Source organism: Trichosurus vulpecula, chromosome 2 (assembly GCF_011100635.1).
Source record: "Trichosurus vulpecula isolate mTriVul1 chromosome 2, mTriVul1.pri, whole genome shotgun sequence".
NCBI lineage: Eukaryota > Metazoa > Chordata > Mammalia > Diprotodontia > Phalangeridae > Trichosurus > Trichosurus vulpecula.
The window spans coordinates 73575018-73602432 of record NC_050574.1 but is presented as its reverse complement, the minus strand read 5'-3'; the positions used below and the strand labels follow the sequence as shown (position 1 = coordinate 73602432).

Here is a 27415-nt window from a genome sequence, read left to right as displayed (position 1 = left end):
TAATGTAGAAGTTGCTAGATCTTGTATTATTCTGATTGTGTTTCCACAATACTCAAATTGTTTCTTTCTGGCTGCTTACAGTATTTTCTCCTTGATCTGGGAGCTCTGGAATTTGGCAACGATATTCCTAGGAGTTTTCTTTTTGGGATCTTTTTGAGGAGGCGATCGATGGATTCTTTCAATTTCTGTTTTGCCCTCTGGCTCTAGAATATCAGGGCAGTTCTCCTTGATAATTTCTTGAAAGATGATATCTAGGCTCTTTTTTTGATCATGGCTTTCAGGTAGTCCAATAATTTTTAAATTATCTTTCCTGGATCTATTCTCCAAGTCAGTGGTTTTTCCAATGAGGTATTTCACATTGTCTTCCATTTTTTCATTCCTTTGGTTCTGTTTTATAATATTTTGATTTCTCATAAAGTCACCAGCTTCCACTTGCTCCAATCTAATTTTTAAGGTAGTATTTTCTTCAGTGGTCTTTTGGACTTCCTTTTCCATTTGGCTAATTCTGTCTTTCAAGGCATTCTTCTCCTCATTGGCTTTTTGGAGCTCTTTTCCCATTTGAGTTAGTCTATTTTTTAAGGTGTTATTTTCTTCAGTATTTTTTTGGGGGGGTCTCCTTTAGCAAGTCATTGACTTATTTTTCATGGTTTTCTCACATCACTCTCATTTCTCATCCCAATTTTTCCTCTACTTCTCTAACTTGCTTTTCCAAACCCTTTTTGAGCTCTTCCATGGCCTGAGGCCAGTTCATGTTTTTCTTGAAGGCTTTTGATGTAGGCTCTTTGACTTTGTTGACTTCTTCTGGATGTATGTTTGGTCTTCTTTGTTACAAAGAAAGATTCCAAAGTCTGAGACTGAATCTGAGTCTGTTTCTGCTGCCTGGCCATGTTCCCAGCCAACTTACTTGACCCTTGAGTTTTTTGTACGGGTATGACTGCTTGTATAGAGTACTTTGTCCCAAGTTTGAGGGGATGTGCTGTTGTTTTCAGAGTTATTTCTACACAGCATTCTGTGCCATACCAGTGCTACTCCTCCCCCAAGAACTGCCACCCTAGACAGGACTCAGATCTAAGCTGTCCATGCACTCCTGCTCTGATCTGCCACTTAATTCCTCCCACCAGGTGGCCCTGGGGCCAGAAGCAACTGCAACTGCAGCTCTGTAGGCAGCCTCAGAGGTGCACCACCTCCACTGCCCACCTGGGCGGTGGCTGAACCTCGAACTCTTTTCACTCTGTCTCAGGAGCTTTTCCCACTAACCTTCTCTGTTGTCTTTGGTGTTTGTGGGTTGAGAAGTCTGGTAACTGCCACAGCTCACTGATTCTGGGCGCTAGGGCCTGTTCTGCCCGGCTGCTGGTCTGGTTGGTCCAGGTGCGGCTCACACTGGGCTCTGCTCCACTCCTAGTTCCATGCAATAGACCTTACCCCGTGACCATCCAGGCTGTCCTGGGCTGGAGTCCTGATTCCCTTTGCTATTTTGTGGGTTCTGCAGTTCTAGAATTTGTTCAGAGCCATTTTTATAGGTGTTTGCAGGGACTTGGTGGGGAGCTCAGTAAAGTCCCTGCTTTCCAGCCGACATCTTGGCTCCGCCCCCTACCTCTGTGATTTCTGCTTGTCTTCCAGAAACAATTTTTTTTTTCTTTTTGGCAGGGCAATTGGGGTTAAGTGACTTGTCCAAGGTCACACAGCTAGTACATGTGTCAAGTGTCTGAGGCCGGATTTGAACTCAGGTTCTCCTAACTCCAGGGTCGGTGCTCTACTCAGTGTGCCACCTAGCTGCCCCAAGAAACAATTTTCTTTAATTCATCATTGATCTATATCCAAGCCAAGGCTCAGTCTCTTCTGGACCACCCAAATACCATCCTATCCATAAATATCTTAATCCTTTCTCAATCAATCAATCAAACATTTCTTAAGCATCTGCTGTGTGCCAGATACTGTCCTAATGGAGAAAGTGACTAAAGTGGGTAGATAAGCAGGGACTGAACAAGACTAGAATTACTCTCTCTTAAAGTGCCACCCTTAATCTATTTCCCTAAGAAAAGCTTTTTCCATCCTTTTCTTAATACCCACTTTTTCTAAAGGCTTTTCCCCAGAAGTCTGGAAAGGATGTTGGAGGAAAATATTATTTCTTAATATTTTTAGTTTTGCTGAAAAAAAGTGGTTCTAAATATCCTTCCTCAGTATATTTACTGATGCCTAGCATAGGGCCTTGCACACAATAATACTAATATCACTTGTATACTAAGCACTTCTTAAATATTATCTCTTGATTTTCATTACAACTCTGGGAGACAGGTACTATTACTATTCCAATTTTAGAGTTGAGGAAACTAAGGCAAATAGCAGTTAAGTGACTTGTCCAAGGTCACATAGCTAGTAAGTATATGAGTCCAGATTTGAATTCAGGTCTTCCTAATTTCAAGCCCATCACTCTTATCCACTGTGCGACATAGCTACCTCTAATAGGCATTTAATAAATATGTATTTAATTGAATTAAGGAAATGCTTCAGTAAATTTCACAGAATCTGAATTTCAGAGCTAGACCGAATGTTAGAAAGCATCTTGTGCAACACTTTCATTTTACAGAGAGGGAAATTGAGTCCCAGAGAAAAGAAGCAACTTGTGTAAGTTTATAAAACTAATTAGTAGAAAAGCCAGGGCTCTTATCTGCCAATCAAAACTCATTCCAGTGCATCAGCCTGCCCCTCAAATGCTTTTAGTGGTTTTAGTCCTGTTTTTGAAAAGGAACAGTATAATATAATGAAAAAAAGAATCCTATCATTCCAATTGGCCACTCCTTAGGAAGATAAAAACCCTATCTTGCTTTGAAGGGTTGGTTATCAGTAAGAGCTGCACCATTGGCCACACCCAGCTTACCCGCCGAGTTTGCTCCCTTCTGGTGGCCAAAGGGCTTATTAGGATACTCCCAAGGAAATGACAATTTTATGAACTAAAAGTGCCAGTCAACAGAAAATCAGTTTTACTTTCTGGATCACTTCCAGCAAAATGTAGTTATGGCCCCATTTCCCTGGAAAGTCATCCTGCACATGTAAAGCTGGAAGGGACCTCAGAGGCCGTGGAGTCCAACCTGCTCCTTTCACAAATGAAGAAACTGGGGCCCTCTGAGGATACATAACTTGCGCCAGGTCACACAGGGAGGAGGAAGGAACAGAGGGGGCATTCGAACCCCGGTCCTCGGGCTCCAGGGATAATGGTCATTCTGCTTTCCCACACCACTTCAAGAAAGTCACTGGAGCTTTTTTTCAAGTCCAGAGATGGAAAATCACAGGAGACGAGATGATACTGATTTATACTATTTTGTTGCCTTTTGCCTGATAAATAGGGCCCAAATGTGACATCTCAAGTGTTTCTTCTTGCAATGTTTGTGGCTCTAAGCACAGCCCCCAGAGTTTCTAGAGCTGAATGACCAATAACTCTCCATTTAACCTCTAACTAAGACCAATTATTCAGTCATCTCTGATTTCATAGTTAGCCAAATCCTATTCCTATGTTCAGTTTAACGCATTAGGAACCATTAGTGACCAGGCGAAGAGATTATAATATGTGGAACTCCAATGTACTTCAGGTCATTAGAACATACTTCATTCTAGTCAAGACTTGGCAGTGGCTATGGAAAATGTCTCCGTTTCCCATACCTCCTAAGCTAAGCAGGTTCCTATTCTTTCATACCTTAACATCAGGAATTTATCGGACAAATACCAGCTTAAATTTTCTCAAAATATCAATGATATTTTTTAATTGGTTGAAGGACCTCAAGATGCTTTGATGTGGAGAAAAGGAAAGTTGGGAGAACGTATTTACTGTCTTCAAATATTGGAAACAAAAAAGGGTAACTTTATAAGCTCATAGATTGAAATCTGAAAAGGATCTCAGATATTATCTAATCTACCTTCTTCACTCACTCCACATCCAGCCTTCTTTGGTCCTAGAGGAAAGTGGTAGGAAAAATGAATAGGAGCTACAAGGAAATGATTTTAGGTTTAGGGTAAGAAAAGACTTCCTAATAATGAAAGATCTAAAATAAGATAAAAAGGGAGTGGGTTCCCAATTTCCTTGAAGTGTTTAAGAAGTCTAGATGATTCCTCAGGGATGAAAGTATTCATGCTTGAGCTACATGAACTCAAAGACATCTTTCCATGTGGAGATTCTAAAATTCTTATCTTGAAAAATACAAAAGAATTATAGGGCTATATCAGAGAGCAGCAACCATACATAAAGAGATCCTTGACATAAGTACGATTTGTTCATCACAAAAAAATGTTTTTTTCTGTGCATACCCTTTGATCCAGCAACAGTACTACTAGGGCTATATCCCAAAGAGATCATAAAAAAGGGAAAAGGACTCACATGTACAAAAATATTTATAACAGCTCTTTTTGTGGTGGCCAAGAATTAGAAATTGAGGGGATGCCCATCAATTGGGGAGTGGCTGAACAAGTTGTGGTATATGAATGTAATGGAATGCTATCGTGCTATAAGAAGCGATGAGCAGCCGGACTTCAGAAAAACCTGGAAAGACTTGCATGAACTGATGCTGAGTGAAGTGAGCAGAACCAGGAGAACGTTGTATACAGTAACAGCAACATTGTGCAATGACCAACTTTAATAGATTTAGCTCTGAGCAATTCCAATAAGACTCGTGATGGAAAATGCTATCCACATCCAGAAAAAGAAATACAGAGTCTGGATGCAGATTGAAACATACTATTTTCTCTCTTTTTTTTTTCTTTCTTGTGGTTTTTCCCTTTTGCCCTGATTCTTCTTTCACAACATGACTAATGTGGAAATACGTTTTTAAAAAGCAAAACACAAAAGATATTTTTGCCATTGGTAGAACTGATTATGCTTCCTATATTTATTTGACCTAAACAACTGTATTTCAGTTAGCATCCTTGGCCCTGAATTTGAGAATTCTCAAAGACTAGGGAACTCATTTTTCCAGTTATCAGTCCCACACATGGGTCTTGTGAGGGCCTAATAGCCATATAAGCTTAGAAGAGAGTGGCCTATAGTCCAGCACATGATGGTAATACAGTTTCCTTTATACTTCCCAGAGAGTCAGTAGCTCCTCTGAATCCCCAAACCAGCAATAGCCAGATCTTTGAACTGAAATCACAAAGCATTATGATGAAGACTTAGATATCAGTATGAGAAATCTTTATCAAAACAGAAAAGTGTCTGTTTTCCAACAAAGAAACAAGGTTACAATAACTGATTGACCAGTACAGGGCAATTTTTAAGTAAGACATGTGAATTGATTGAGATGTACGACTGTGAGAAAGCTCTTCATCTTCGGATCTTACTGGGTTTTGGGGTTCAGGTCCTTGGTCTCTAAGCAGCAGGTAGGTGTGGTCCAGCGTCCCAGCCATGCCGGGCTAGGTTCAAACAATGCAATACAGTTTTCTCACAACTCCTATAACTTAATAAAGTTTTCTCACAAGACAGAAATTGGACTAGACCCATAAGTGAATAGAATGGGAACTGAGCTAGCTCTAGAACTGAGTCACAAGATGGAGTCAGCGTGGCTCACTCAGTTCCCACAATTCTCTCATTACTGAGGAGCAACCTACAAATACTGTCAACTTGACATGCCAACTTCTTCTTGCTCCCCTCTTGAAGACTGTTAATACTTGAACACTGAATTGGAATGATCTCTTTAGTTTCAATATATTTCAGTACTTCAGTGTTGACCCCTTCCACCATGATGCTAAAAGAGTAAGTCAGAATCAGAGTCAACAAACATTAAGTGCCTGCTATGTGCCAGCCACTGTGCTGAGTGCTGGGGATACAATGCTAAGCATAATAAAGTTCCTGCCCTCAAGGAGCTCATAATCTAATGGGGGAGACCACACAGAAAAAGAACCTGAAAGGGGTGAAGTGTGCCCAGCTCAGGGGCCAGGATGGGGAATGACCTGAGAAAGTGAGAGTTTCCAAGTTGATTTCATCTTGCTGAATGATGAGTTTCTGGAGATGATGAAGTCCAAGAAAGCAACCAGGTGGGAAATGAAAGGTGAAGGATAATACAGCCAATAGGCAAGGAGCCAAAAGAGGACCAAAAGGTTTTATTCTCTCCAAAGTATAGTATCTGTAGTCTCCTATTTGCAGGGATCTCTAGAATGTATCCGCTATGAATGGCAAGAGTCCTCCTTTACATCAAGAAAACTGTACTGCCACCCAATAGGGATAAAATGAGATATTATGCTGTAGGGGAAAGTGTACTGTGCTTGAAGTCAGGAGACCAGGTTTTGAATACTGCCCCTGATATTTATAACACCCTGGGCAAGTCACTTTTCCACTCTGGGCCTCAGTTTCTTCATTTGTACCTGGTTTGGAGCACTTATTTAATCAAGTGCCCTTGATGAGTCTGGCCTTTGTTTCTTTGATTAAATCAGGAGGCTTTGATGACCTGCTTACCTCAAGGGAAAGCCTAGTTTACATGGATTTGAGTTGCATGTTTGTGATGGCAGAAGCGTTTAGGTCGCGTGGTTTGAGTCGCATGTTGTGATGTCCTTTGACCCTGAACAGGATATGTAAACTCAGAGGCTGGCATTTTGCCTTTGGGGCTCTCACTCATTGGAAGAGTATCATGTGATTTGAAGAGACTCTGGGCAGCCTTGTTAAGAGCCCCCACCCTCCACCCCCACTTGAAAACCCAGATGTTTCCAGTGCTTCCCTGGTAACTATCTATTACTACGGATAGATTGATTTATGTTTATTTGCTCTGTTTATATAATGTATGTTTGCAATTTCTGTTTGTATTTGCTCTGAAGTTCAGGGTGCTGGCTTTTCCCCATGAACTAAGTGAATGATATATATATATATATACACACACATACATATATATACATATGTATGTGTGTATATATATGTATATGTATGTATATGTTTGATTAAAGTGAGATTATAAACCCCTTAAAGTTGCTTTCCTTAGAAAAGCAGATCAAAAAACTTGTGCTGTGCTGGCAGTTCTTGTGGCTGGTCTTGTTGGTCTCACACTCTCATAGCAGCTGCTAGCCCCATTGTTGTTACAGTATCCAAGACCTCCCTTCCCTTGCTAGGGAGCCTCTATGCCTTCCAAACAGGTTCTCATGAGGAACAGAGTGAAGGAGACAAAATAAACAGTTAATGGAATTCCCGTTTGCCTTTCAAAGATGCCTGTGTTCTCACCAGTGGGTTTTCTTTTTTTATTGGATTATCTTAGGGATAGTTCAGTCTGCTGGTGATAAGAAGATGTTAAAAAACACAGCAAATAAAACACAAACAAAATAAGCAGTGATTGCAACCCAGAACATCCGGTCTTTCAGCAGTTCCTTTTCAAAGCAACTAAATACAGTGTAACCTACAGTCATCCCAGCCAAGCCACCAGCAATGTGAACTATAATGGACACCTTGGGAGGAAAAAGAAAAAAAGTAGAAATAAGTGAAGAAACTCACATTAGGTGTTATTTATTATCCTTAAGCATAGGGAGCCCAGTATAGACAAGCATCTGAGAGAAACCCAGCTAGCTGGTTGGACATGGACATGCTCCCAGACCAAAGACTGTCCAGGGTCCTGCAGAAGACCAGCCACTTTCTCTGACTTCCCAATCATTAGCCTCACTTTTATTAAGTTCACCCAGGAGATCAGGACCTAAGAATTTATGTGAGTGGAGTCTGCAGAAACACCACCCAACCCTGCATTAATGAGATGCCATCTTTCTCAGTCATAGGGATATAACCACACGTCCATACAGGAGAAACATATTGTAAAAACCATCTGTAATGCAGTCTATCTGTTAAAGACCATTTTCCTGTGGATTGGAGATCGTTTATTCAATTTTGGTAGCCTAAATATAACAGGGCCAAGATTATCATCATAGAAACATAGATTTGAAGATGGAAGGAACCCTAGAGGTCCTCTAGTCCAACTCCCTCATTTTACAGAAAGGGAAAATAGTCCGGAGAGGAGGACTTGCCCTAGGAGACCAGTAATAAATAACAAATCTAAGATTCAAACGCAGGGACTCTTTTCTCTCCACTAGAGCATATTTTCAGAATAGAATCCTGAAGAATGCAGAACATGGAAGAGCTTCCCTTCTCTGTATCTGTAATAACCCCCACAACTGCAAGGAGAGACACTGTGCAAAAGGCTGTGCAAAAGAGCCTCAGTTCTACCAGAGCTAGAAGGAGCAAGAATGATGCCATCACCAACTGGGGACCCCATTCTTGTCAGGCCGTACATCCTCATCACCTAAATGGTCACTGAGTTACACCTGATTGGGAGAGGAGGAAGGTACCTTAGCAATCTTGAGTAATTGTTTCTAGGGTGTTGCTACCCTGTCATTTGTGTCTGTGGTGCCACTGGTCATTTTGTGGCTTGGTGGGGGGCGGCAGTGAGCCTAGCCCTTGGGACTTTGAAGGATAAAGGGTTGACATTATCACTTGCTGAGGCAGTGTTTGGAGACTGAGCAGCAGACCATAAGTTTCCTGTAGCTCCATCTGGCAACATCCCTCCCTTCATATCCATTTTCAAATCTTTTAATTTGTTGGGGGGAGGGTAAGGCACAAAAGTAGAGGTCCAGACTAGAATACTTATCAACAACTATAAATAGAACTCACCGGGGGCCCACTTGCAGGAGCAATGAATTTTCTGTAGAGGGCAAATCCCATGTCAAATACAACTAGAAGGAAAAACAGGCTGGTGAAGCCCTGATAGCCCATGTGACATTTCCCAAATGTTACCCAGAACACCCCTTGTCCTCTCTAGAGTGCCACTCTGTCCCTACAAAAGGAACACAGCCACAGAATCTGAAGGAGTCGGGACCAACAGGCAAATCATATATTTCAGGGGCCAGGACCAAGGTGGACTCTGGCCCTGGCACTTGAGAATGACTAAAAAAAATGCAGCATTAACATTTCACATCAGACCTCATGTGCCCAATCTCTATTTTAAGAATTCATGGTGTCCCAAACGGTAAAAAGGTACAGGGAAAACCCAAGGAATGTTTCATCGACCCAGCTGATATGTAACCGATGCCCAACTTTAGGTATTTTATCAATGCTACAGTCATGCAATGGAAACAAAGATCATGGCCCTGCTAGGACTCTAATTCTTATCATTACAATCAACTCAAATATGGAATCATAGATATTGTCTCTAGAATCTAATAAAGCCATGTGGTCATTCGAAGCATCCTCCTGTCTGGTCTTTCAATTGACACTTAGAATTCAAAGTACCCTTTCTGATCAAATAGGGACAAAGCATATATAAGGTGCTGACCTAGGGAAGTAGTTAAGTGCTCTGGTAACTTCCTTCCTGTGTCAAATTGTTTAAAAGAAAACACCCTGATTAGTTTGCCACAGGACAGAATCCCTCACCGGAACTGTCTTTGCAACTTTGAATATCCTAATTTTTTAGGAACTTAATTTGACTCACGTATGCTTAAGTATCCTCAGCTGCCTTTTTCTGCTCCTCAGAGATTGCTCCTGCCTTGCTCTAGCCTCTGAAGAGACCTGGGGATTCTAGCCCTTCTGCCTAAATCTTTGCTTGTAATTTATTTTCCTTCCAGATGTATAGGACAGCGTGATTTGAATCTGAGTTCCCAATTGTTAAAAAAAAAAAATTGTCATGAAAAATTTAAGGCTCTTGTTTTAAAAGACTTGCCTTCATAAAGATTCATCTTTCCCCAAACTGAAAAATCTGTTATTTCTCTTGTCTTCTAGTAATCTTAAGGAAAAGTCACTTTATAGCCCATTGATTACTTTTAAAATATATTCAACAGTTATGCTATATTAGGGGGAAGGGGACAGGGAGATGAAAGAGACAAAGGAGGAGGGTACAGGCAGAGTCTAGCCACCATCATACTTGAGAATTAAGATATACAGTCACTTTAACCAAGAACCATTAAAGTGTATACTTCCGAGGAAAGTGAATTCAAGTATTTTCTGTATTTCTTATTTAATTAATTATTCACAGTTTATTATAATGTCCTGAGTTTCTAAAGTGTTAGCGCTTCCTTTCCCATCTCTAAGGGATCTAGCATGTTCAGAAATGCTCAACATAAGTGTGGCGAGGAATGGACAAGATTAGGTAGACCCTCTTGAAAAATTTTGTTTTCTTAATTCACTGCTTTTTACTAATGTTTTAAGTGACACAGATGCTTTCTAACCTGGAGGATCATAGAGATGAATAAAAGCAGTGCCTACCCCAGTCCCCTGCCATGGAGGATTTTGGAGTGGTTTTTTTGTGGTTGTTGTTCTCAAAGGAAAATAGTCCTATATATTACCCTAAAGTGACATGTTTTTGCCAAAAGTCATTTGTAGATCTATCAACAAAAAGATAAAATCACATTTTTCTGTGGAGTTTTCAGTTCTTTGACTTCTGAATCTTCCTAACTCAGATGATTGGAAAGCTTCTTGCTAAGTCTGGGAGTTGCCAGTCTCTGCCACTTATTAATAATGATAATAACTGTTGTTGGTGAGTCATTTCAGTCATGTCTGAGTCTCTGTGACTCTCATTTGAGGCAGAGATACTGGAGTGGTTTGCCATTGCCTTCTCCAGCTCATTTTACAAATGAGGAAACTGACGCAAATCTCAGTGACTTGCCCAGGGCCACCTGGCTAGTAAATGTCTGAGTCTGGATTTGAACATGACTCCAGGACCAGTGTTCTGTCCATCATGCCACCTAACTGCCTAGTAATAATTATAATAGCTAATGTTTACATAGTGCCTATATCATGCTAGGCACTGTGCTTAAGTGCTTTACAAATATGATCTCATTTGATCCTTACAACAACCCTGGGAGGTAGAAGCTATTATTATCCCCACTTTACAAATGAGGAAACTGAGGTAAATAGGTTAAGTGACTTGCCCAAAGTCCTACAGTAAGTATCTGAGACCAGATTTGAACTCAGGTTTTCCTGACTCCCAGCCTGCACTACTATCCTCTCCCTAACTCAGTACCTACTGCAGCCAGACCAGAGAAGAGCAAGGGCTGACTCCCAGGTGCTTCTCTTCCTTGTTTCCTGCCAAAATTCTCCCTTTTTGATTTCTTTTTTGCACAAAGAATCATAAGTCTGCAGTTTAAGCAGATGAAGAATTTTATCTCCCAAGGAAAAATCAGTGTTTTTAAAATGTTAATTTTCATTCGAAGGAATATGTGGTTCTTAATTTCATCACCAGTCTAAATCTTTCTCTCTTCTGAAGCAGTTGTCCTCATTCCCACAGAAATTCTCAACATTGGAAGTAATTAAACCCTTGACACCAATTAACAAAATCATTTTTTGCTCAACATGGAATATGGCATTCACAGGGAAATGATACGAACCCCATCACATCAGGACTCCCTTGCCCTCTATAGTCTGACCCTCTCTACCATAGAATCAGAGGACTTTTTTTGGTGGGGGGCCAGGCAATTGGGGTTAAGTGACTTGCCCAAGGTCACACAGCTAGCAAGGGTGTCAAGTGTCTGAGGCCGCATTTGAACTCAGGTCCTCCTGACTCCAGGGCCAGTGCTCCACTCACTGTACCACCTAGCTGCCCCAAGAGGACTTTTTTTGAGTAGAAGGGACTTTAGAGATCGCATCTGGTACCTCTCATTTGACAAATGAGAAAAGTGAAATCCAGAGAATGATTGGGTTTGACTTTCCAGCACTTCTCTCCGCAGCCTGTCATTCAAGGTTCTACTCTAAATCCACCTCCTCCATGAAGACCTTCCTGATGACTTCAGCCCCCTGTTTCAACAATCTGGCTAGCAGCTGTTGTGGGGGTGAAAGACCAACATAAGCCCAACAACAAAAACGCTACCAGCATGCTGCAAAAGCACAGGTTCTTTTGATCTGCTTTAGTAAGGAAAGCAACGTTAAGGGGTTGACAAGCTTACTTTAATTCAGCATACAAATACCATTCACTTAGTTCAGGGGGAAAAACCAGCACCCTGAACTTCAGAGCAAAATACAAACAAAGTACAAACATCGACAGACAGACCTTGTCTGATTCAAATCCCAATACATAGTTACCAGAGTTTAACAAAGCCCCAGCACCTGGGTTTCAAGCTGGAGGGCCCTTAGCTACAGCTGCCGGGAAGTCTCCGCATCAGCACACCAACACGAGTGAGAGCCCTAAACAAATTACAAACATCGACAGACAGACCAAATACAGATTCATAGTTACCAACACCTAGGTTCAGCCTGGGAGCTCATAAGGAGGGCTGGCCCAGAGTCACACGCACCACCACTGCTGTGGGTAAGAGCTCCAAAGAAGAGAAAGCCAACCCCCAGTTTTATATCTTTTTCAGGGTCAGGGGTGAGTCACACATGGGACTCACCCACACGACCTCACAAAGAGGCAACTTAAACCCACGTGGTCTAAGAGCCTCTGATGTCCCAAACCTATCACTCAAACTCATTTGTAAACTAGGCCCTCCCTTAGTTAGCCCCACCTGGGGTCCCACCTTGGTTACCAATTCACACCCACATAGGTTAAGCACCTAATTGGGGTTTGGGCCTGGGGCTTAGCACCTAGTAAGACTCAAAGACGCTTAATCATTTTAAAACAGTAAGAAAGTCCCAACTCAATTGATATTACACCCCCACTGACCTCTTATTCTCAGAACTTCCACAGCACATAACTGTCTTTTCATCTTGCTCTTCGTTTCATGCGTATTATTCACAACACCCCAACTAGGCTGTAAGCTCCTAGAGGACAGGGACCTATGTCATAGACCCATAGGTTCATCATGGAAGGGGCTTAAGACATCATTTTGTCTGGTCTCCTCCTTTTACAAAGGAAGAATCTAACACTCAGAGACTTGGGGGATTTTCTCAAGGTTACGCAGGTTATGAAAGTAGCAGATCTGAGATTTGATTCGTGTTGGGTAAGGCCTTTTTTCTATCACTCATAACAGACAATCCATAAGAGCTTCATATTGTTTCAGAAAACCAAAAGGAGAAATTTAATCTCCAGTCCTATTTGTCACCATTAAAAAAAAAAAGACTGAGTATCTACTGTGTACATAAAAAACTAAGAATTCTAACTTTTAGGGGAAAAAAAATTTAAGAGAGTGGGCTGAGTGCAGTTCAAGCCGAGTGTCAAGAGACCTGAGTTCTACTCCCAGCCTAACCCCTAACCTGCTTGGACAAGTCACTTCCCAACTAAGGTTCTCTGTTTTCTCCATCATACAACAAGAGTTTGGGTTATCTCTAAAGTCTGGACTGAAATACTCTGAAATTTCTGCAAAATTCTATGAATGTACAAATGTTGGGTGATTGTTATAAAAAGAATTTAATTCTCCTCCTACTAATTAAAATGTGGTTTGAGAAAGAAGGAAAGTAGGACCAAAGCTAATGAACTTGGGCAGGAAGGGGAGGAAGGCATCTTATCTTATTCAATTATTTAGTTCTTTTGATTCTGCTTTTAAAGGTTAAGGAATTATGGGTGGGATTTTGTCCTTTAATTTGTTTATTTGATTCTTTTTGTTGGGGGCTATGTCTACAATAACAAATATATCTTTAAAAATGTGATTCACCCTATAAAAATTTGTGGATTGTTTTTTCCAAGTGTCTATCTGTTGTATGAAATGAAATCTCTTTTACCTATACTTTAGTGCTTTAGTGAGAAGTTTAAAAGTGGAGAGGGTGTTTTCATATCTAAAATTGCTCTATACAAAGGTCTAGGATAGTAGGGGTGGAAGCTGGAAAGGATCTTACTGGCAAGATCAGTCACTCCTCCCTCATTTTAGAAATAAGGATGTTCAGAGGAGTGCGGGTGACTTTTCCTTAGATCTGTCACACAGGTAGAAGGAACAGAGATGGAGTTTAGACCCAGGTGCTCTGACCCCAAAGCCAGAGCTCCCTTTCTTGCCCTGCCCTGATCTAAATAGGGCCACATGCCCACCTAATTGGGCACAGTTGCATCCATACAAAAGGTTCAGGCTACGATGCAAAAGGCTATTGACAGGTCAGTCATCATCCAAGCCATGGAACAATGTTGCGAAGCAACAACTATTACCCTCTGTAGTTAAAGAAAAGTTGAAAAACATCTTGGGACAAGACTATTTTTTCCTGACTTCTTATTCAAATATGGTCATTCTGTTATTAGTGCTGAGCCATTATTGGGAGAAGGAAACTATGGATAAATGAAATCTGCCCATATGCCATTCAAAGATGTATATTGAAGTGATGCGTTCTGATGGAGCTCCCTAACAAGAATCCAAATATATTTGTTTGAGATGTACTTCTCTTTCTGCCCTCTTCTGACTTTTGAGGTGTGTCATAATAGTAATCCACATTTCTGTGGTGATTCAAGACTTACAGGACATTTTCCCCACAAGAACCCTGTGCAGGTACGTAGCATAAGTATCATTATTCACCTTTTACAAATGAAGAAACTGAGGCCCAGTGCCCAGGGTGTTATAAATATCAGGGGCAGTATTCAAAACCAGGTCTCCTGACTCCAAGCACAGAACACTTTCCCCTACAGCATAATCTCTCATTTTGAGTTGGGATCAACCTTTGAGAGAGTTTACCTCTTACTTAACCTGTGACAGATCCTTTGACCTAGAATTCCTATACCACCGTTCAACAACATCACCACCCTTCACCAATCCAAATGCTATCCTCCTAGGGCAGTGATTCATGGTTCATAGCAATGGCCCAACTGGTTTACTCTGAATTCCTTAACAGCACCTTAAACAGTAAATAATTGTAAAGAATGTTATGAGTGGCATATCAAATTACCCAGGGCGTTCACAAGATAGTTTGTTGTTGTTGAAAGAGGTTCAAGGAACAAAAACCATGGGGAGGCATGACTCAGGGGTCTATTCTCAGCTCACCTTCAGCTGGTCTGTTACTGGAACCTCTTTTTTGCAGTTCCAATTGTTTTCTGATGATAAAGAATGAGATGGTCCAATACGGGAACTGCCATTAGGCAGTCTGGTTTATGATCATGCTATTCAATTTTTAGGCACTTAACACAGTCTCTTTTCCACTCACTCTGTGCTTGGGCCAACTGGAAAGAACATTGGACTTGAAACAGACAGTGCGGATCCAAATCCCAGCTCTGATATTCACTGGCCACCTGTGGCATGTGACCTCTCCGGGCTTGTTTCTTTATCTTTTGGAAAATGAGGGTGTTGGACTAAGTGATTTCCAAAGTCTCTTCCACCTCTAAAATCCTCTGAACCAATAAACTGGTCTCTTTTCTGCCCTTTGAGCATAAACTGGGCTTGTATGTCTCCAAGCTTTTAATCATACCTAATCATGCCTAAAGTGGCCTGGTGCTTCATTCTGTTAAATTCCTTCCTGTCCTTCAAATTCCAAATCAAATTATAGCTTCTTGAGGAAGGCTTCCCTGGTGATTTTTCCCATCAGTAATGACCTTCCCCCTTCAGCCGTGGTGCTGAGTCTGTCTCGCTCTTGTACAGTTACAGTAACAGTAACTGGCATTTATATAACACTTTCACATTCGCAAAGGATTCTGCTTCCATTGTCTCTTTTGAGGAACAAAACAACCCTTTGAGGCAAGTGCCACTATGGTTATTATCACCACTATACAAGTGAAGAAGCCAAGGTAGATGGAGGCGAAGTGCCTTGCTGGGGTCACACAGCTAACCCATGAATATGGCTGAATGTGAATCGAGGTCTCCCTGGCTTGGACTCTAGCCCTCTATCCACTCCGGTATTTGTGTCTCAGCCCTGACTAGACTGGAAGCTTTTCCAGGGCAAAGATTGGTTCTTGTCTAAATGTTGTACCTTCCCCAGGATCAGCAAGCGGTTGGCATGTAAACAGATATTTCATAACCGTTATTGGGAGAGCAAAAGACAAACAATATTCAGGAGACTTCATCAAGTCTTAATACTTGATACTTAAAGCCACTAACCCAATGTGAGAGATGCGAGATACAGAAAATAAAGCAGGGAGTGGCTGAACCTAGGACTTCGTGCTAAGAATGACGGGGAATGTCAGCAGAGGAGAATGAGAGTAGCAGCAGAAGGGAGGTCAGGCACGGGGAAATGGGGAGCCCCCCCTCTCTAAACCTTTATTCAGGGGGCAGCTAGGTGGTGCAGTGAGTAGAACACCGGCCCTGGAGACGGAAGGACCTGAATTCAAATCCAGCCTCAGACACTTGACACACTTCCTAGCTGTGTGACCTTGGGCAAGTCACTTAACCCCAATTGCCCTGTCTACCCCCCTCCAAGAAAAAAAAAAAAGTAACATTAAAAAAAAAAACTTTAATTCAGGGTCTGAAAATTTAATCAGACTGCTTACTGAGGGAGTAGAAATTGTTTTGGACTTCTGTGATAAAGTCGGTTTAAATCTCACATGCAAAACTAGATCTAGGTTTGCTGAGAATGATCTATGTAACAGGCCAGCCTCTTAAGAAGGGCTTTAGAAGAAATTTTTCTGGCTACCTGAATCCACAATTCATTAAAAAAAAAAAAAAAAAAGCTCAGGTTAGGCGAAGTAAAGTGGGAATTTTCTATTGAATGACAATGGTGGGGGTGGAGGTAATGGTTACCATTTATGTAGCCCCTACTATGTGCCAGGCACTGTGCTGAACACTTTGCAAATATTTCATTGTACCCTCACAGAACCCATTTTACAGATGAGGAAACTGAGGCAAAGAGAGGTTAAGTGACCTGGCCAGGGTCACACAGCTATTCCATGTCTAAGGCCATATTTGAACTCAGGTCATCCTGATTCCTGGGTGAGCAATCTATCTGTTGTACCACCTAAATACCTAAGTGAGGGAGGGTCTTTTACTCCAAGGTAAGATCCAGAGTGGGCAGCTAGGTGTCCTAGTAAATAAAGCAAAAGTCTCAGAGTTAGGAGGACTGGAGTTCAAATCCAACCTCAGGCACTCACTAGCTGTGTAACCTTGGCCAAATCACTTAACCTCTCTTTGCCTCAGTTTCCTCATCTGTAAAATGAGCTGGAGAAGGAAATGGCAAACTACTCCAGTCTCATTGCCAAGAAAACTCCAAATGGGGTCATGAAAAGTCAGACATGACGGGAACAATTTATCAACAACAAAGATTCAGGGTGAGATGATATAGGTCATATGATGTGATACAGCGAGGAAGATGACAAATTGTATTTTTACGTTTTTATTTTTTCCAAAGGATCAAAAACTTCCTCTTAAAAACTATTTCCTTTACTAGTAAAAGTTAATGGTTAAAAAATAGCTATTATTCATATTAAAATAACACCAGGGAAGCATGTTAAGTTTTTCTCCTAATTAAACACATCCACAATTTACGCTTTGCTATTTGGAGTAGGTAACCAAAATACCCTGTGGTCATCTCATGTCAGCATACCTAAATTACACATTCAGGTTTTTTCTTCTTTTATTTTGCATGTCTCTTTTTTTAACTTTAAAAAAATTTAATTGTATTTTTTTGTTACATTTTAAGCTCTGAAACTGTCTCCCTCTCTCCTTCCCTCCCCATTCTGCACCAGAGAAGGTCACTACTGTTGGACACACACACACACACACACACACACACACACACACACATACACACATATATGTATATATGTATGTATATGTATATATGTATGTATATGTATATATATATGCGCACCTATAAAATATACATACGTAAACCCATTCTATGTGTACTTCTATTTATCAGCTCTTTCTCTGGAAGTGGACAGCATCTTCCCTCATAGGTCCTTTGTAGTTGATTTGACATTCAGTTTTTTAGGTTTGACTACATGGAACTTTTAAAGCTAAAATAGCAACAAATACTTACCAATGAACAAGAGGAGCATTAGTCTGAAGAGTCCAAACAAAGGAACCATGTTTTTAACATTCTTGCCAGGAGAAAAGAACGAAAGTGTAAGATATTCCATATGATCAGAGAACATCTCAATTCATTAGCCTCCTCATAATCATTAACATAAAACATGAGTTTAATATTAACATGGCTCACATTTCTCTAGTGTCACAAGGGCACAAAGTCCTTATGTCATTTACACCCATTCATTCACATTCCATATTCACACCCGTTATTTCATTCAGTCCAACACAATGTATATACGTGCATTATCATTCACACTGTAGATTGAGGAACGTGAGGTTCAAAAGACTGACAGATCGATTTCCCCAAAGGAGTAAGGAGGCAGGAGGGCAGCGCTTGCTGCTAACTCGCCATTTTGCAAAAGAAAGCATTAAGGCAAGCAAATTAAAGAGAATATAAAGTTTTCATCCTCTAGTGTTGAACCAAATTACTTCTTTCTTCCCTTTCAAGTTAACCAGAACCCTATTCCCAGATGCTCCAAGAAAAGCAGCCTAAATTTTGCTTTTCTGATTGATTTCCATATTTGGAAGGGATTGGATAATAACCCCATTTTCCCCTCCAGTTGTATTTTTAAAATATGACTAGTTTGTTTCTGTTCAAGATTTGGCCCTGTTTAGAAACCAGTGTCTGCCACTTGTATGATACTCTAGTTGAATATGGATGCTCAGTAAATATTAGTAACAATTATCATCCCTGAACCAATACCAGTAAAAAAAGAATAATCTGCCGATTGGTATTCCCCATTTCCTGAAAGGGTTCTTACCACTAAAACGTTCATAAAATAACCTCCCGTGAGGGCATAGACTCCTCCTGAAGCACCCACTAGAGCTTGGAGGGGATCATAGACGGAACTCCCAAGAGATCCTACAGAAATGAAAGAAATTCAGAGAATCAGAGGCATCTGAAGTGAAAGCACCAAAGGGAGGGTGGACCGTTGTATGGCTATGACTACAGGTCTCCCCACCTCCGGTCTTCCTCCTCTCTGACTTCATCCTTCTCTTAACGCATAGCCCTGATCTTGTCACTCATACTTTCACCCAAAACTCTTCAATGGCTGCTCTTTATTAGAAAGTTCAAATGTTAAGCCAAGTTCTGTCCCTAGCCTACCCCTCCCTTCTGCTTCATCTCATTGGCCCTGCACTCTATCTCCAGTATACTCCTTGTGGTTCCCCCACCTGTTGAACACTTTCCCCGCTTCCACGCTTTGGTTCACACCATTCCCTACACACGCAATGCCCATCCTCCCATCTCCACCCACCCATCCAAGACCCAGTTCTCTAAGAAGCCCTCCTTGGTCCCACTCATCTATAGCCCCAAGTTGAAAACGATCTTTCTCTTCTTGGACAGGCTATATCATGTGATTATAGACTCAGGGATGGTCTAGTCTGATAACCTGATTTTAGAAATGAGCAAACAAATCCAAAGAGATTAAGTGACTTGCCAAAGGCTACACAGGTGGTTGTTGTCCTTTGTTGTCAAAAGGAACAAAATGACATTTCTATGTTGGGATCAAAGACTGGCTGATGAAGCCAATACAAGCTCAGAAGGCTCTACCACAGGTCTGGCACAAATAGTCCACATGAACATTCGGAGTGGAGATGTCTCTAAATCTGTGCATTTTCTAGTAACTAGTAGAGTCAGAATTTGAACCCAAGCCCTTGATTTCAAATCTTCTATGTTCATTATTGTTTTTTCTAGAAATATGTGTTATATCCCTTCTATACTTGACTGTGAACCACCTGAGGAAAGGGACCCAGTCTTACCCAGTCTTTGTATCTCTTCTAGCACCTAACACAATGCTGGACGCACCCTAATTAATGAATGGCTAATAACTTAACTAGACCAAGAGCCACACTTCTCTAGGATAGACAGAAGTTCAAGATGTTTTTGCTGCTTGCTGATATTTTGACACACCAACAAAGGCCTCCAGATCTATTTTTCCCAATCTCTGATATCAAACAGAAGCAATACATATGAGAAGGGCCGGGCATCCCAAGGCAGGGCTCTTCAAGCTGACTAACCACCGTGATATATTCTGGATGTACTTTTGTCTACATTACTCAGCTCTCTTCCTTCATCTCTGCCTTTCCCCATGTCCTTCCTTGCTCTCCCTTCAGTGGCTCCCTTTGGCCTGAGGCATCAAATTCAAATTTCTCTGCCCTGCTTATAAAAGGGGAGCCCACTTGTACAATCCAGACTAAATTAAATATTTACATTTATGTAGTGCTTTAAGACTTATAAAAAGTTTTCCTCACAACAGTTATCACCTGCATTTTACAAATGAGTCAACTGAGACTGGCAGCTTGAACTATTTGCCCAGTGTCTCCTACCTATAGAGTGAAGATTAGAACCCAGCTCTCTCGATTCCAATGCTCTTCTTATACCCCCTCACGCTGCTGCTCCCCAGTGCTTTCCTGCCTCGTCCCATCATCCACCTTCTCAATGTGCCATGTTCACACCTGTGCACATATGGGTCCCTCTTCTCCCCTCACGGAGGCCGTGCATGGATCTTGACTTCTCCTATTCTATCTCTTCCCTTGGCTACTAAGGGAGTCATTCATCACTACCACACAATTAAGCCCTTCATGACTTTTCTAATGGCTTTGGATATATTAATTTTATTTCCTGAACTCTGAGAGTAGGACCATGCATGTCTTGTCATTTCTATACTTCCTAGAGTCCCCAGCACTATGTTAGATGCGTAGTCATTGCTTGATAAATGCCATATTGATCTAAATATAGGCTACATTCCCAAAAGAGCTCTTTGAAAAGGGAGGGGGGGAGGTGGGGAGAAGGGCATAGCTATACATAAACAAAGAGAATCACTGTGTCAGAATGTATTTGCTTATGGAAAGGGTATTTTTCCCCATTTAAGTTCAAAAAGTTTTATTTTTAGCCATTACTCCTCTCTGACTTCTTCAATATCTTTGATACTTTCTGAGAACACAATTACAGGCTGTACTTGGAGTCTTATACAAGCCAGATATGAAGGAAGGATTCGGCCCATCCCTAGGCCAGCGTGCTGTCTCTAGGTTGCTTACTTAACTCTGTCCACCCTGGACCGAGCAACCAACCAAGCAATACCACATTGGTTTGCGTCTGTCCCCAGAATACTGACCTGCGATCACTCCTGACAGGTAGACCAGCGCCACTCGATGACCTTTGTGAACCGTTTCCAAGGGAAGTCCCAAAAGAAGCTGCATAAGTACATTTCCACAAATATGCTGAAACCTGCAAGAGAAAACAAGAATCTTATTATCAGTGTGTGCGAATATGGAAGGCTGTGATGTCATCAGCAAATCACTTAGCAGCTTTCTTTGAGGGATTACACAGTCATTGGGATATTGTCTCAGCTTTACAGGTATGCTGCACCTAGAGGCCGCCATCAATGTTATTGCTGGAATTTGATAACAGTGTAGTTTGGAGTTTTTTATTTCTGTTTTGTGTTTAGGGGTCTGTAGAAAAAAGAACTGCAGCAAAAACAGACCTCAGCGATGTTCTAGTCCAACCTGTAACTAACCAGCCACCCCTTCCACAATATACCCAATATGTGCCGGTCATGCAGCCCTCCAGTGATGGAGAATCATCATCATCATCATCATCATCATCATCATCATCACCACCACCATCCATATGGGGCTTTAAAGTTTTCAAAGAACTTTATATAAATTTTCTCATTGGACAAATCACTTGACCTCTCTGAGACTCAGTTTCCCAATATGTAACCTGGGAATAATAACATTTGTAGTATCTACGCCACATATTTGTTGTGAGGCTTCAATTTTGTAGGCAAAGAATTTAGTGAAAGTTAAAAACTTTCTATTAATGTCAATTATTATTGTCATCTCCTGAGGTAACCCACTCTGCTTTTAGATCGCTCTCACTGGGAAGTCAAAGAACAAAGTTTTGAATCATCCACAAAGTTGCCATCTCACCCGTAGGCTTCCTTGACGACTTTGAAGGACATAAGGCTTTTGTAAGTCAATTCACCCAACAAACCTTGTACACCAATATCTGCAGCCCTACAGCTTCTCTGGGTCTTGTGGGGGAAGGACTAGTAGTTATTGGCTTGTCTTTTTAGCCACCAGAAGCACTGTCAACATTCTCTTTAAAGACAAAGGATAAAACTTTGTGAAAATTCATCAGTGTGGTGAATTGGGAGGAATAGAGGATTCAGCCAGACCGCTCTGCCTCAGTCAGTCCCATCTCTGCCACTTGATAGCCATATGACCTTGTGTAAATCACTTAAGCTCATCTTGGTTTCCCCATCCATAAAATGGGGATTGTATTAGATGCCCAGGGTGGTTATTAGTAAAGTAGTTTGTAAGCTCCAAAGAACTTTCAAAATGGGCATTTTATTATTCTCCCATAGTGGGCAGCTCAGCTTGGAGCAATATGACCTGAATATTTGAACTTTTTTTTAATCATTCATGTATCCAGGCTTCAAAGGGGATTGCTCCCGTATTTGAAAGGCTCTTAATCTTTTTTGTTTCATGGACCCCCTTGGCCATCCGGTGAAGTCCATGGACCCCTTCTGAGAATCATGTTTTTAAAGACTTAAAGGAGAGCACCTGCCTTGGAGTCTGGAGGACCCGAACTCAAATCTGGCCTCAGACACTTGACACTTACTAGTTGTATCGCCTTGGGCAGTCACTTAACCCTGATTGCCTCCCCCTCCCCAACTCCCCAAAAAAGACAAAATAAAATCCATAGGATTGCAAAAGAAACAAATTTTTTTGAGATACAATTATCAATATTTTTTAAAAAAAAATAAGTTCCTGGACTTCAGATTAAGTCCTGGATCCCTGCTGTATTTGAATGAATTGTAAAGGTACAAAGTGTTTGAGCTAAGAAACATGAGGTTCAAGTTTTGATTGACTCCACCAGCTAGAAGAGATCTTTCTTTTTTGTGGTAGCATCTTGTTTATAACTATCTTATGAACTTATCAGAGTATATTTTGTATTATACTTATCTTTATGTGTGTTATATATCCCTTCCTACTGGATTATAAACTCCATGAAGGCAGAAACTGTGTAGTCTTTATTTTTGTTTCTCCCCCTACCTAAACCATCACACACACACACACACACACACACACACACACACACACACACACACCCTCTCATTCTGTTTGGTGGTTTGGTTTGGGTTGATTTTGGTTTGGTTTTTTTTGAGATCACAGTTTTGTTTATTTTTAAAATCAATGACATTACAAGAAACTAGTGGGGGGAATGCACATTCACCCTAAATTCCCACCACTCAACAGGAACAGGGTCTTCTGGAAAGTTCCTGTCCGATCTCATGCATGTACCAACACAGGGCCAAGGCCGTAAGCCAGGTGGGCATGGGCAGATCTCTGGGCTGTTCTGGTAGCTAACTGGATTCTTACTCGAACTACTGTCACAGAAAGGCTGGTTTGACCTGATTCCGCTTTACCCCTGGAGTGCTTGCTTTTCACTCAGGGTCCTTGTGGGACTGAGCAGTGGCTGAGACACAGACCTAAGACAGAGCTCAACAGACTTTCCAATGGCCCTCTTCCGCCTCCAAAAATGAAACCATCAGAACTGCTATCATAGGGGCCAGGGGTGGAGTTGGGGAACCTTGCCCTAGCCATGTTCACATATATGCCCAGTGTTTTTTTGAATGAATAAATAAATGAAAAAGTAAATCCTACTCCCCAAGGGCTATTGGGGATAAGGTACAGTAAGGTTAGAGAACAGGCTGGACCACAGGACCCAGGACCTCAAATACTAAATATAATTATTATTAAGTGCCCCCCTCCTCTGTGAAATCTTCCCAAACTGCTTTCTCCCTTATCTATCACCTGTAACATTGTCTGTACCACGGAATTTTGATACTTCATCATAAAATTATGTAATCACAGGGCCAATAGGGACCTCAGAGATTATCTAATCCTACCCTTTTAGTTCATAGATAAGGAAATTGAGAGGTCACCCAAAAGGTGACCTGCCCAAAGTTACATTAGTGTCAGAGCCAGGGTTCACATGCTGCCTCAGGTTACCTAACAGTATGTGAATCTGGTCTCCCCACCTCAATCTATGGTCCTTGAGAAAAAGAACCCTTATTTTACCTATCTTTTGCATTTTCCACAGTCCCCAAAACCTATTATTGTAGGTGCTCAGCAAATCTAGTTGTAGAGTCCACATAGCTCGGTCCAAAGGATGTTGGGCCTTAATAACCATGACCTCGAGTTGCTGGGAAAAGAGCCAGGAACCTGAGACCCTATGTCTGGTTATGGATACTACTAGCCATTGGCCCAAAGTGTCTTATCACCTGAAGCCTGTAACAGTCTCCAGCACCGGCTCTCATTGGCATATTGTAATTGCTAGGATATACAAACAAGATTACAAAAAAGCAGTCTGCACTGAAGAAAAGCTAGGTAAAATGGAACCGGTAGCCTCCCAAGCAAGATCAGCGACATCTGTGTTCCTGAAGATGAGGTAAACGTGTTTGTTGGAGCTCACTAAATAGTGAGAAGAGCAGGGTGAGTAACACGATTTAGTTCAAAAGGAAAGTGCAAAAAGAAATAGACTGAGAAAAACAAGACTTGGTTTTGAAGTTTATAGGACTTAGGATATAGAGCTGGATAAAGAGCTTTAAAGACCATCCAGTCTAACTCTCTTCATTTTATAGATGAGTAAACCGAGGCACAGAGAGAGAAATAACTTGATCCCAAATCATCTATGTAGTTAAGCAGCGGTTGTGAGACTTCTGTGCAGTACAATCTTTCCCTGTGAATGTGTGTTACACACACACACACACACACATACATATATATGCACTTACATATATGTACCTATATATAACATAACATCATATATACAAATGTGTAAAACATTCTTTATAATAGTCAGCATCAGTTCCCATCTCTTATTTCTCACCCAGCATGCACCATCATGTAAGAGATGAACCTCCAAGCCTGTTTCCTCTTGTCCGGACGATAGATGAATGGACTCTCCCAGATGCCTATGTCTGGACTGTCCCACTGTTCTTGGGGCTTCCAGAAGGCATAGTAAACAAAAATAACAAGCTGGAAAACAGTGACAAATAATGTTAATGATACTTCATCCAAGTTCGAATAGTGGCCCAGCTAAACCCATAGATACAGCGCCTTTATTTAAAATGGGATGGCTGCTAAACAAAGGACCTGGCAATAGATGGTCGGGAATAATGAGACATGAATGGTGTGACCATATCATGTCCTTCCCCAGCACTGTGCATCCTATTTCGTCCAGATGTTAGTGGTCAGTGGAACCAGGGCCAGCCCTACACAAAATTGTGCAATTATCCAACCTACTCTGTTTTGTACTCCTCTTTTATCTATTCCTACCCTGCTTTTCATCCACTCCAGACATTCTCCTCTGTCCCTATCAGAATCTGTTCTTGGGGAGAAAAACCCCATTATCAGTCATTTAAACTTTAGTGTCACCTTAAGACATTATATTCACCTCATTTTGGCATGTTTAGTAAGCACTTAACTGCTTTCTCATTCATTCTATTCAATGTGAGTATCACTGAACAGATTCAGGGTGAGGAGCGTTCTAGGGAAGACTTCACTACATCCTTGAAACCATATGGCAAAAGCAACCTCCATAATCATTTTGCCTAAGCAACAAGTCACTTTGAATGGCATCACCCCACTATCTGTGGTTAAATCCTTTGAGAAATGTCATTTAATCTCTTAGCAAATGTGTGGGCAGGAAATCTTAAGTAATTGTAATGACCAATCTTGGTCATTACAGAACAGATTTTGAAACATAGCTTCCTCCTTCTTTCAGCTGAGAGGTATACTGTCAGAATAAAGTCACTTTATAGGTGGTTTTTACTTATTTGTTTGTTGTAGGGGTCAGTGTTAGGGTCCTGGGTGGGGGGATTCCAGAAATGACTATGATGTAAAAATAAAAGGCATTAATTAACCTTTTATTTTAAAGTAGGCAGCATTCTGAGACTACCCTCAACAAAGAGCTGTTGAGATAAAGAGATGGGAGTAAAAGTGATGTGGGAGGAGGCATTAAGCCAGGACTAGGAGGACAGGAAGAAAGAAGAACATGGAAAAGTCTGAGGAGTGAGCTGGAGAGAGTATCTGGCCATTATTTGGTAAAGATTCTGTCACTTGTTTTTTCTCTGCTCCAGGTTCATTCCATCCTCTATCCTTTGTAGATGTAGGCTGCAGAGTTTGTTTCTGTCGCCTAGGGATACTTATCTAAGGACTCCCTCTCATCCTCTTCTTCCCCTCTTCCCTCCCCATAAGCACCTGGAGGATGCTGATGATGGCAATGAACACAGGGGGAGGGAGACATCTGGCTCTCTGCTGGTAGATTCCTCGAGCATCTGCAGGAAGGATCCACTGTGAGATGGGTTTATGGACCTTTTGACACCACATATTAAGCATATGTCCCCTTTTTTTCTTCCTTGGCTTATTCCATATTTCTTTCTTCTCTTTCCTTTTCTTGTATTCCTCCACATTCAGCTGCCTCCTCCCCATCTCGACTGCATTTTCAGGGATCATTCTCCTGAGTCCTCCCACCACCTGCCAGATCGTCGGTACATATCAGGACAAAAACACATAACCATAACTATAGACTTGGAGCAGGGGCCAGCACCCTCATTGGCAGAATCCCAGGGGTTTTGCCCTAATTCATTGCCTAGGGTTTGGCTTCCCTGCCCCTTTGCCTCTGGGTTGAGGGCTGGCAGCTTGGTGATTCAACTAACTGATTTCCATGTGCCTGGCACTATCATAATCTCTACAGCCTCATCACCATGTGTGTAATTGTGACAAAACGCCAGGGGCATCTCCAAAGAGAGGGCTCCTCCCAGTAGGAACCATCAGGCTCCCTCACTGCCATCACCCAAAACATTATAGGCAAGTAAGGATCCTCTTCAGTCTGTGGCATTCAAGGATCTCTACAATCTGGCCTCATCCTACCTGTCAACCCTTATTTTTCCTACTCCCTATATAGCAATGTGGGGGTGGAGGGTATTAATGGATAGGCAGGAAAAGACTCAATGTAGCCACTATGTCTCTGAACTCTTGAGGTCTTGTGGCTCTAATCCACAAGCAAAGACAGTATGTTCTAAAAATAAAAAACTTTGTTGATGAAAAGGCTCTGTAGGTCAAAATAATATAGCAGACCCACAAGAATATTTTCTAAAACATCAGAAAAGATTAGGATGATCATCTGAAAATACCATCAAATAACTAAAATAGTGTAAAACCCACCCTAGGCTCCTAGTTTTCAGAGCTAGGGGGGATCTCGTGGGTCACTGAATCCCAGCCCTTCATTTTACAGATAAACTGAAGGCCAGAGAAAGGTAGGGATCTGATACATCCAGAGCTGGGTTATCAACCTTCCAGTCTGGGGGGGATGGGCGGGAGAAGGGAATAAACATTTAAAGAACACACACTAGGAGCTCTCTGTATAGGGCCAGGCACTACAAATATCACTTTACAAATATCTCATCTGATCCTCACAACAACCCTGGGAGACAAGTGCTATAATTATGTCCATTTTACAGAGAACAGAGGTTAAGTGACTTTCCCAAGGTCACACAGTTAGTAAAGGTCTGAGGGTACACTTGAACTCAGAACT

At 41.5% G+C, this 27415-nt stretch overlaps 1 protein-coding gene across 1 annotated transcript; it reads right to left on the bottom strand.

Moving 5' to 3' along the window:
- Positions 1 to 7230: 7230 nt before the first annotated feature.
- RHBDL2 (rhomboid like 2) lies at positions 7231 to 26334 on the bottom strand. Its single transcript, XM_036746694.1, has 7 exons — positions 26080 to 26334; positions 24707 to 24855; positions 20922 to 21034; positions 18567 to 18667; positions 17756 to 17816; positions 8621 to 8682; positions 7231 to 7410 (listed from the first exon to the last, which is right to left on the bottom strand). The coding sequence occupies exons 1-7, from the start codon at positions 26332 to 26334 to the stop codon at positions 7231 to 7233; spliced, it is 921 nt and encodes a 306-aa protein (XP_036602589.1).
- Between the last annotated feature and the right edge of the window lie 1081 nt (positions 26335 to 27415).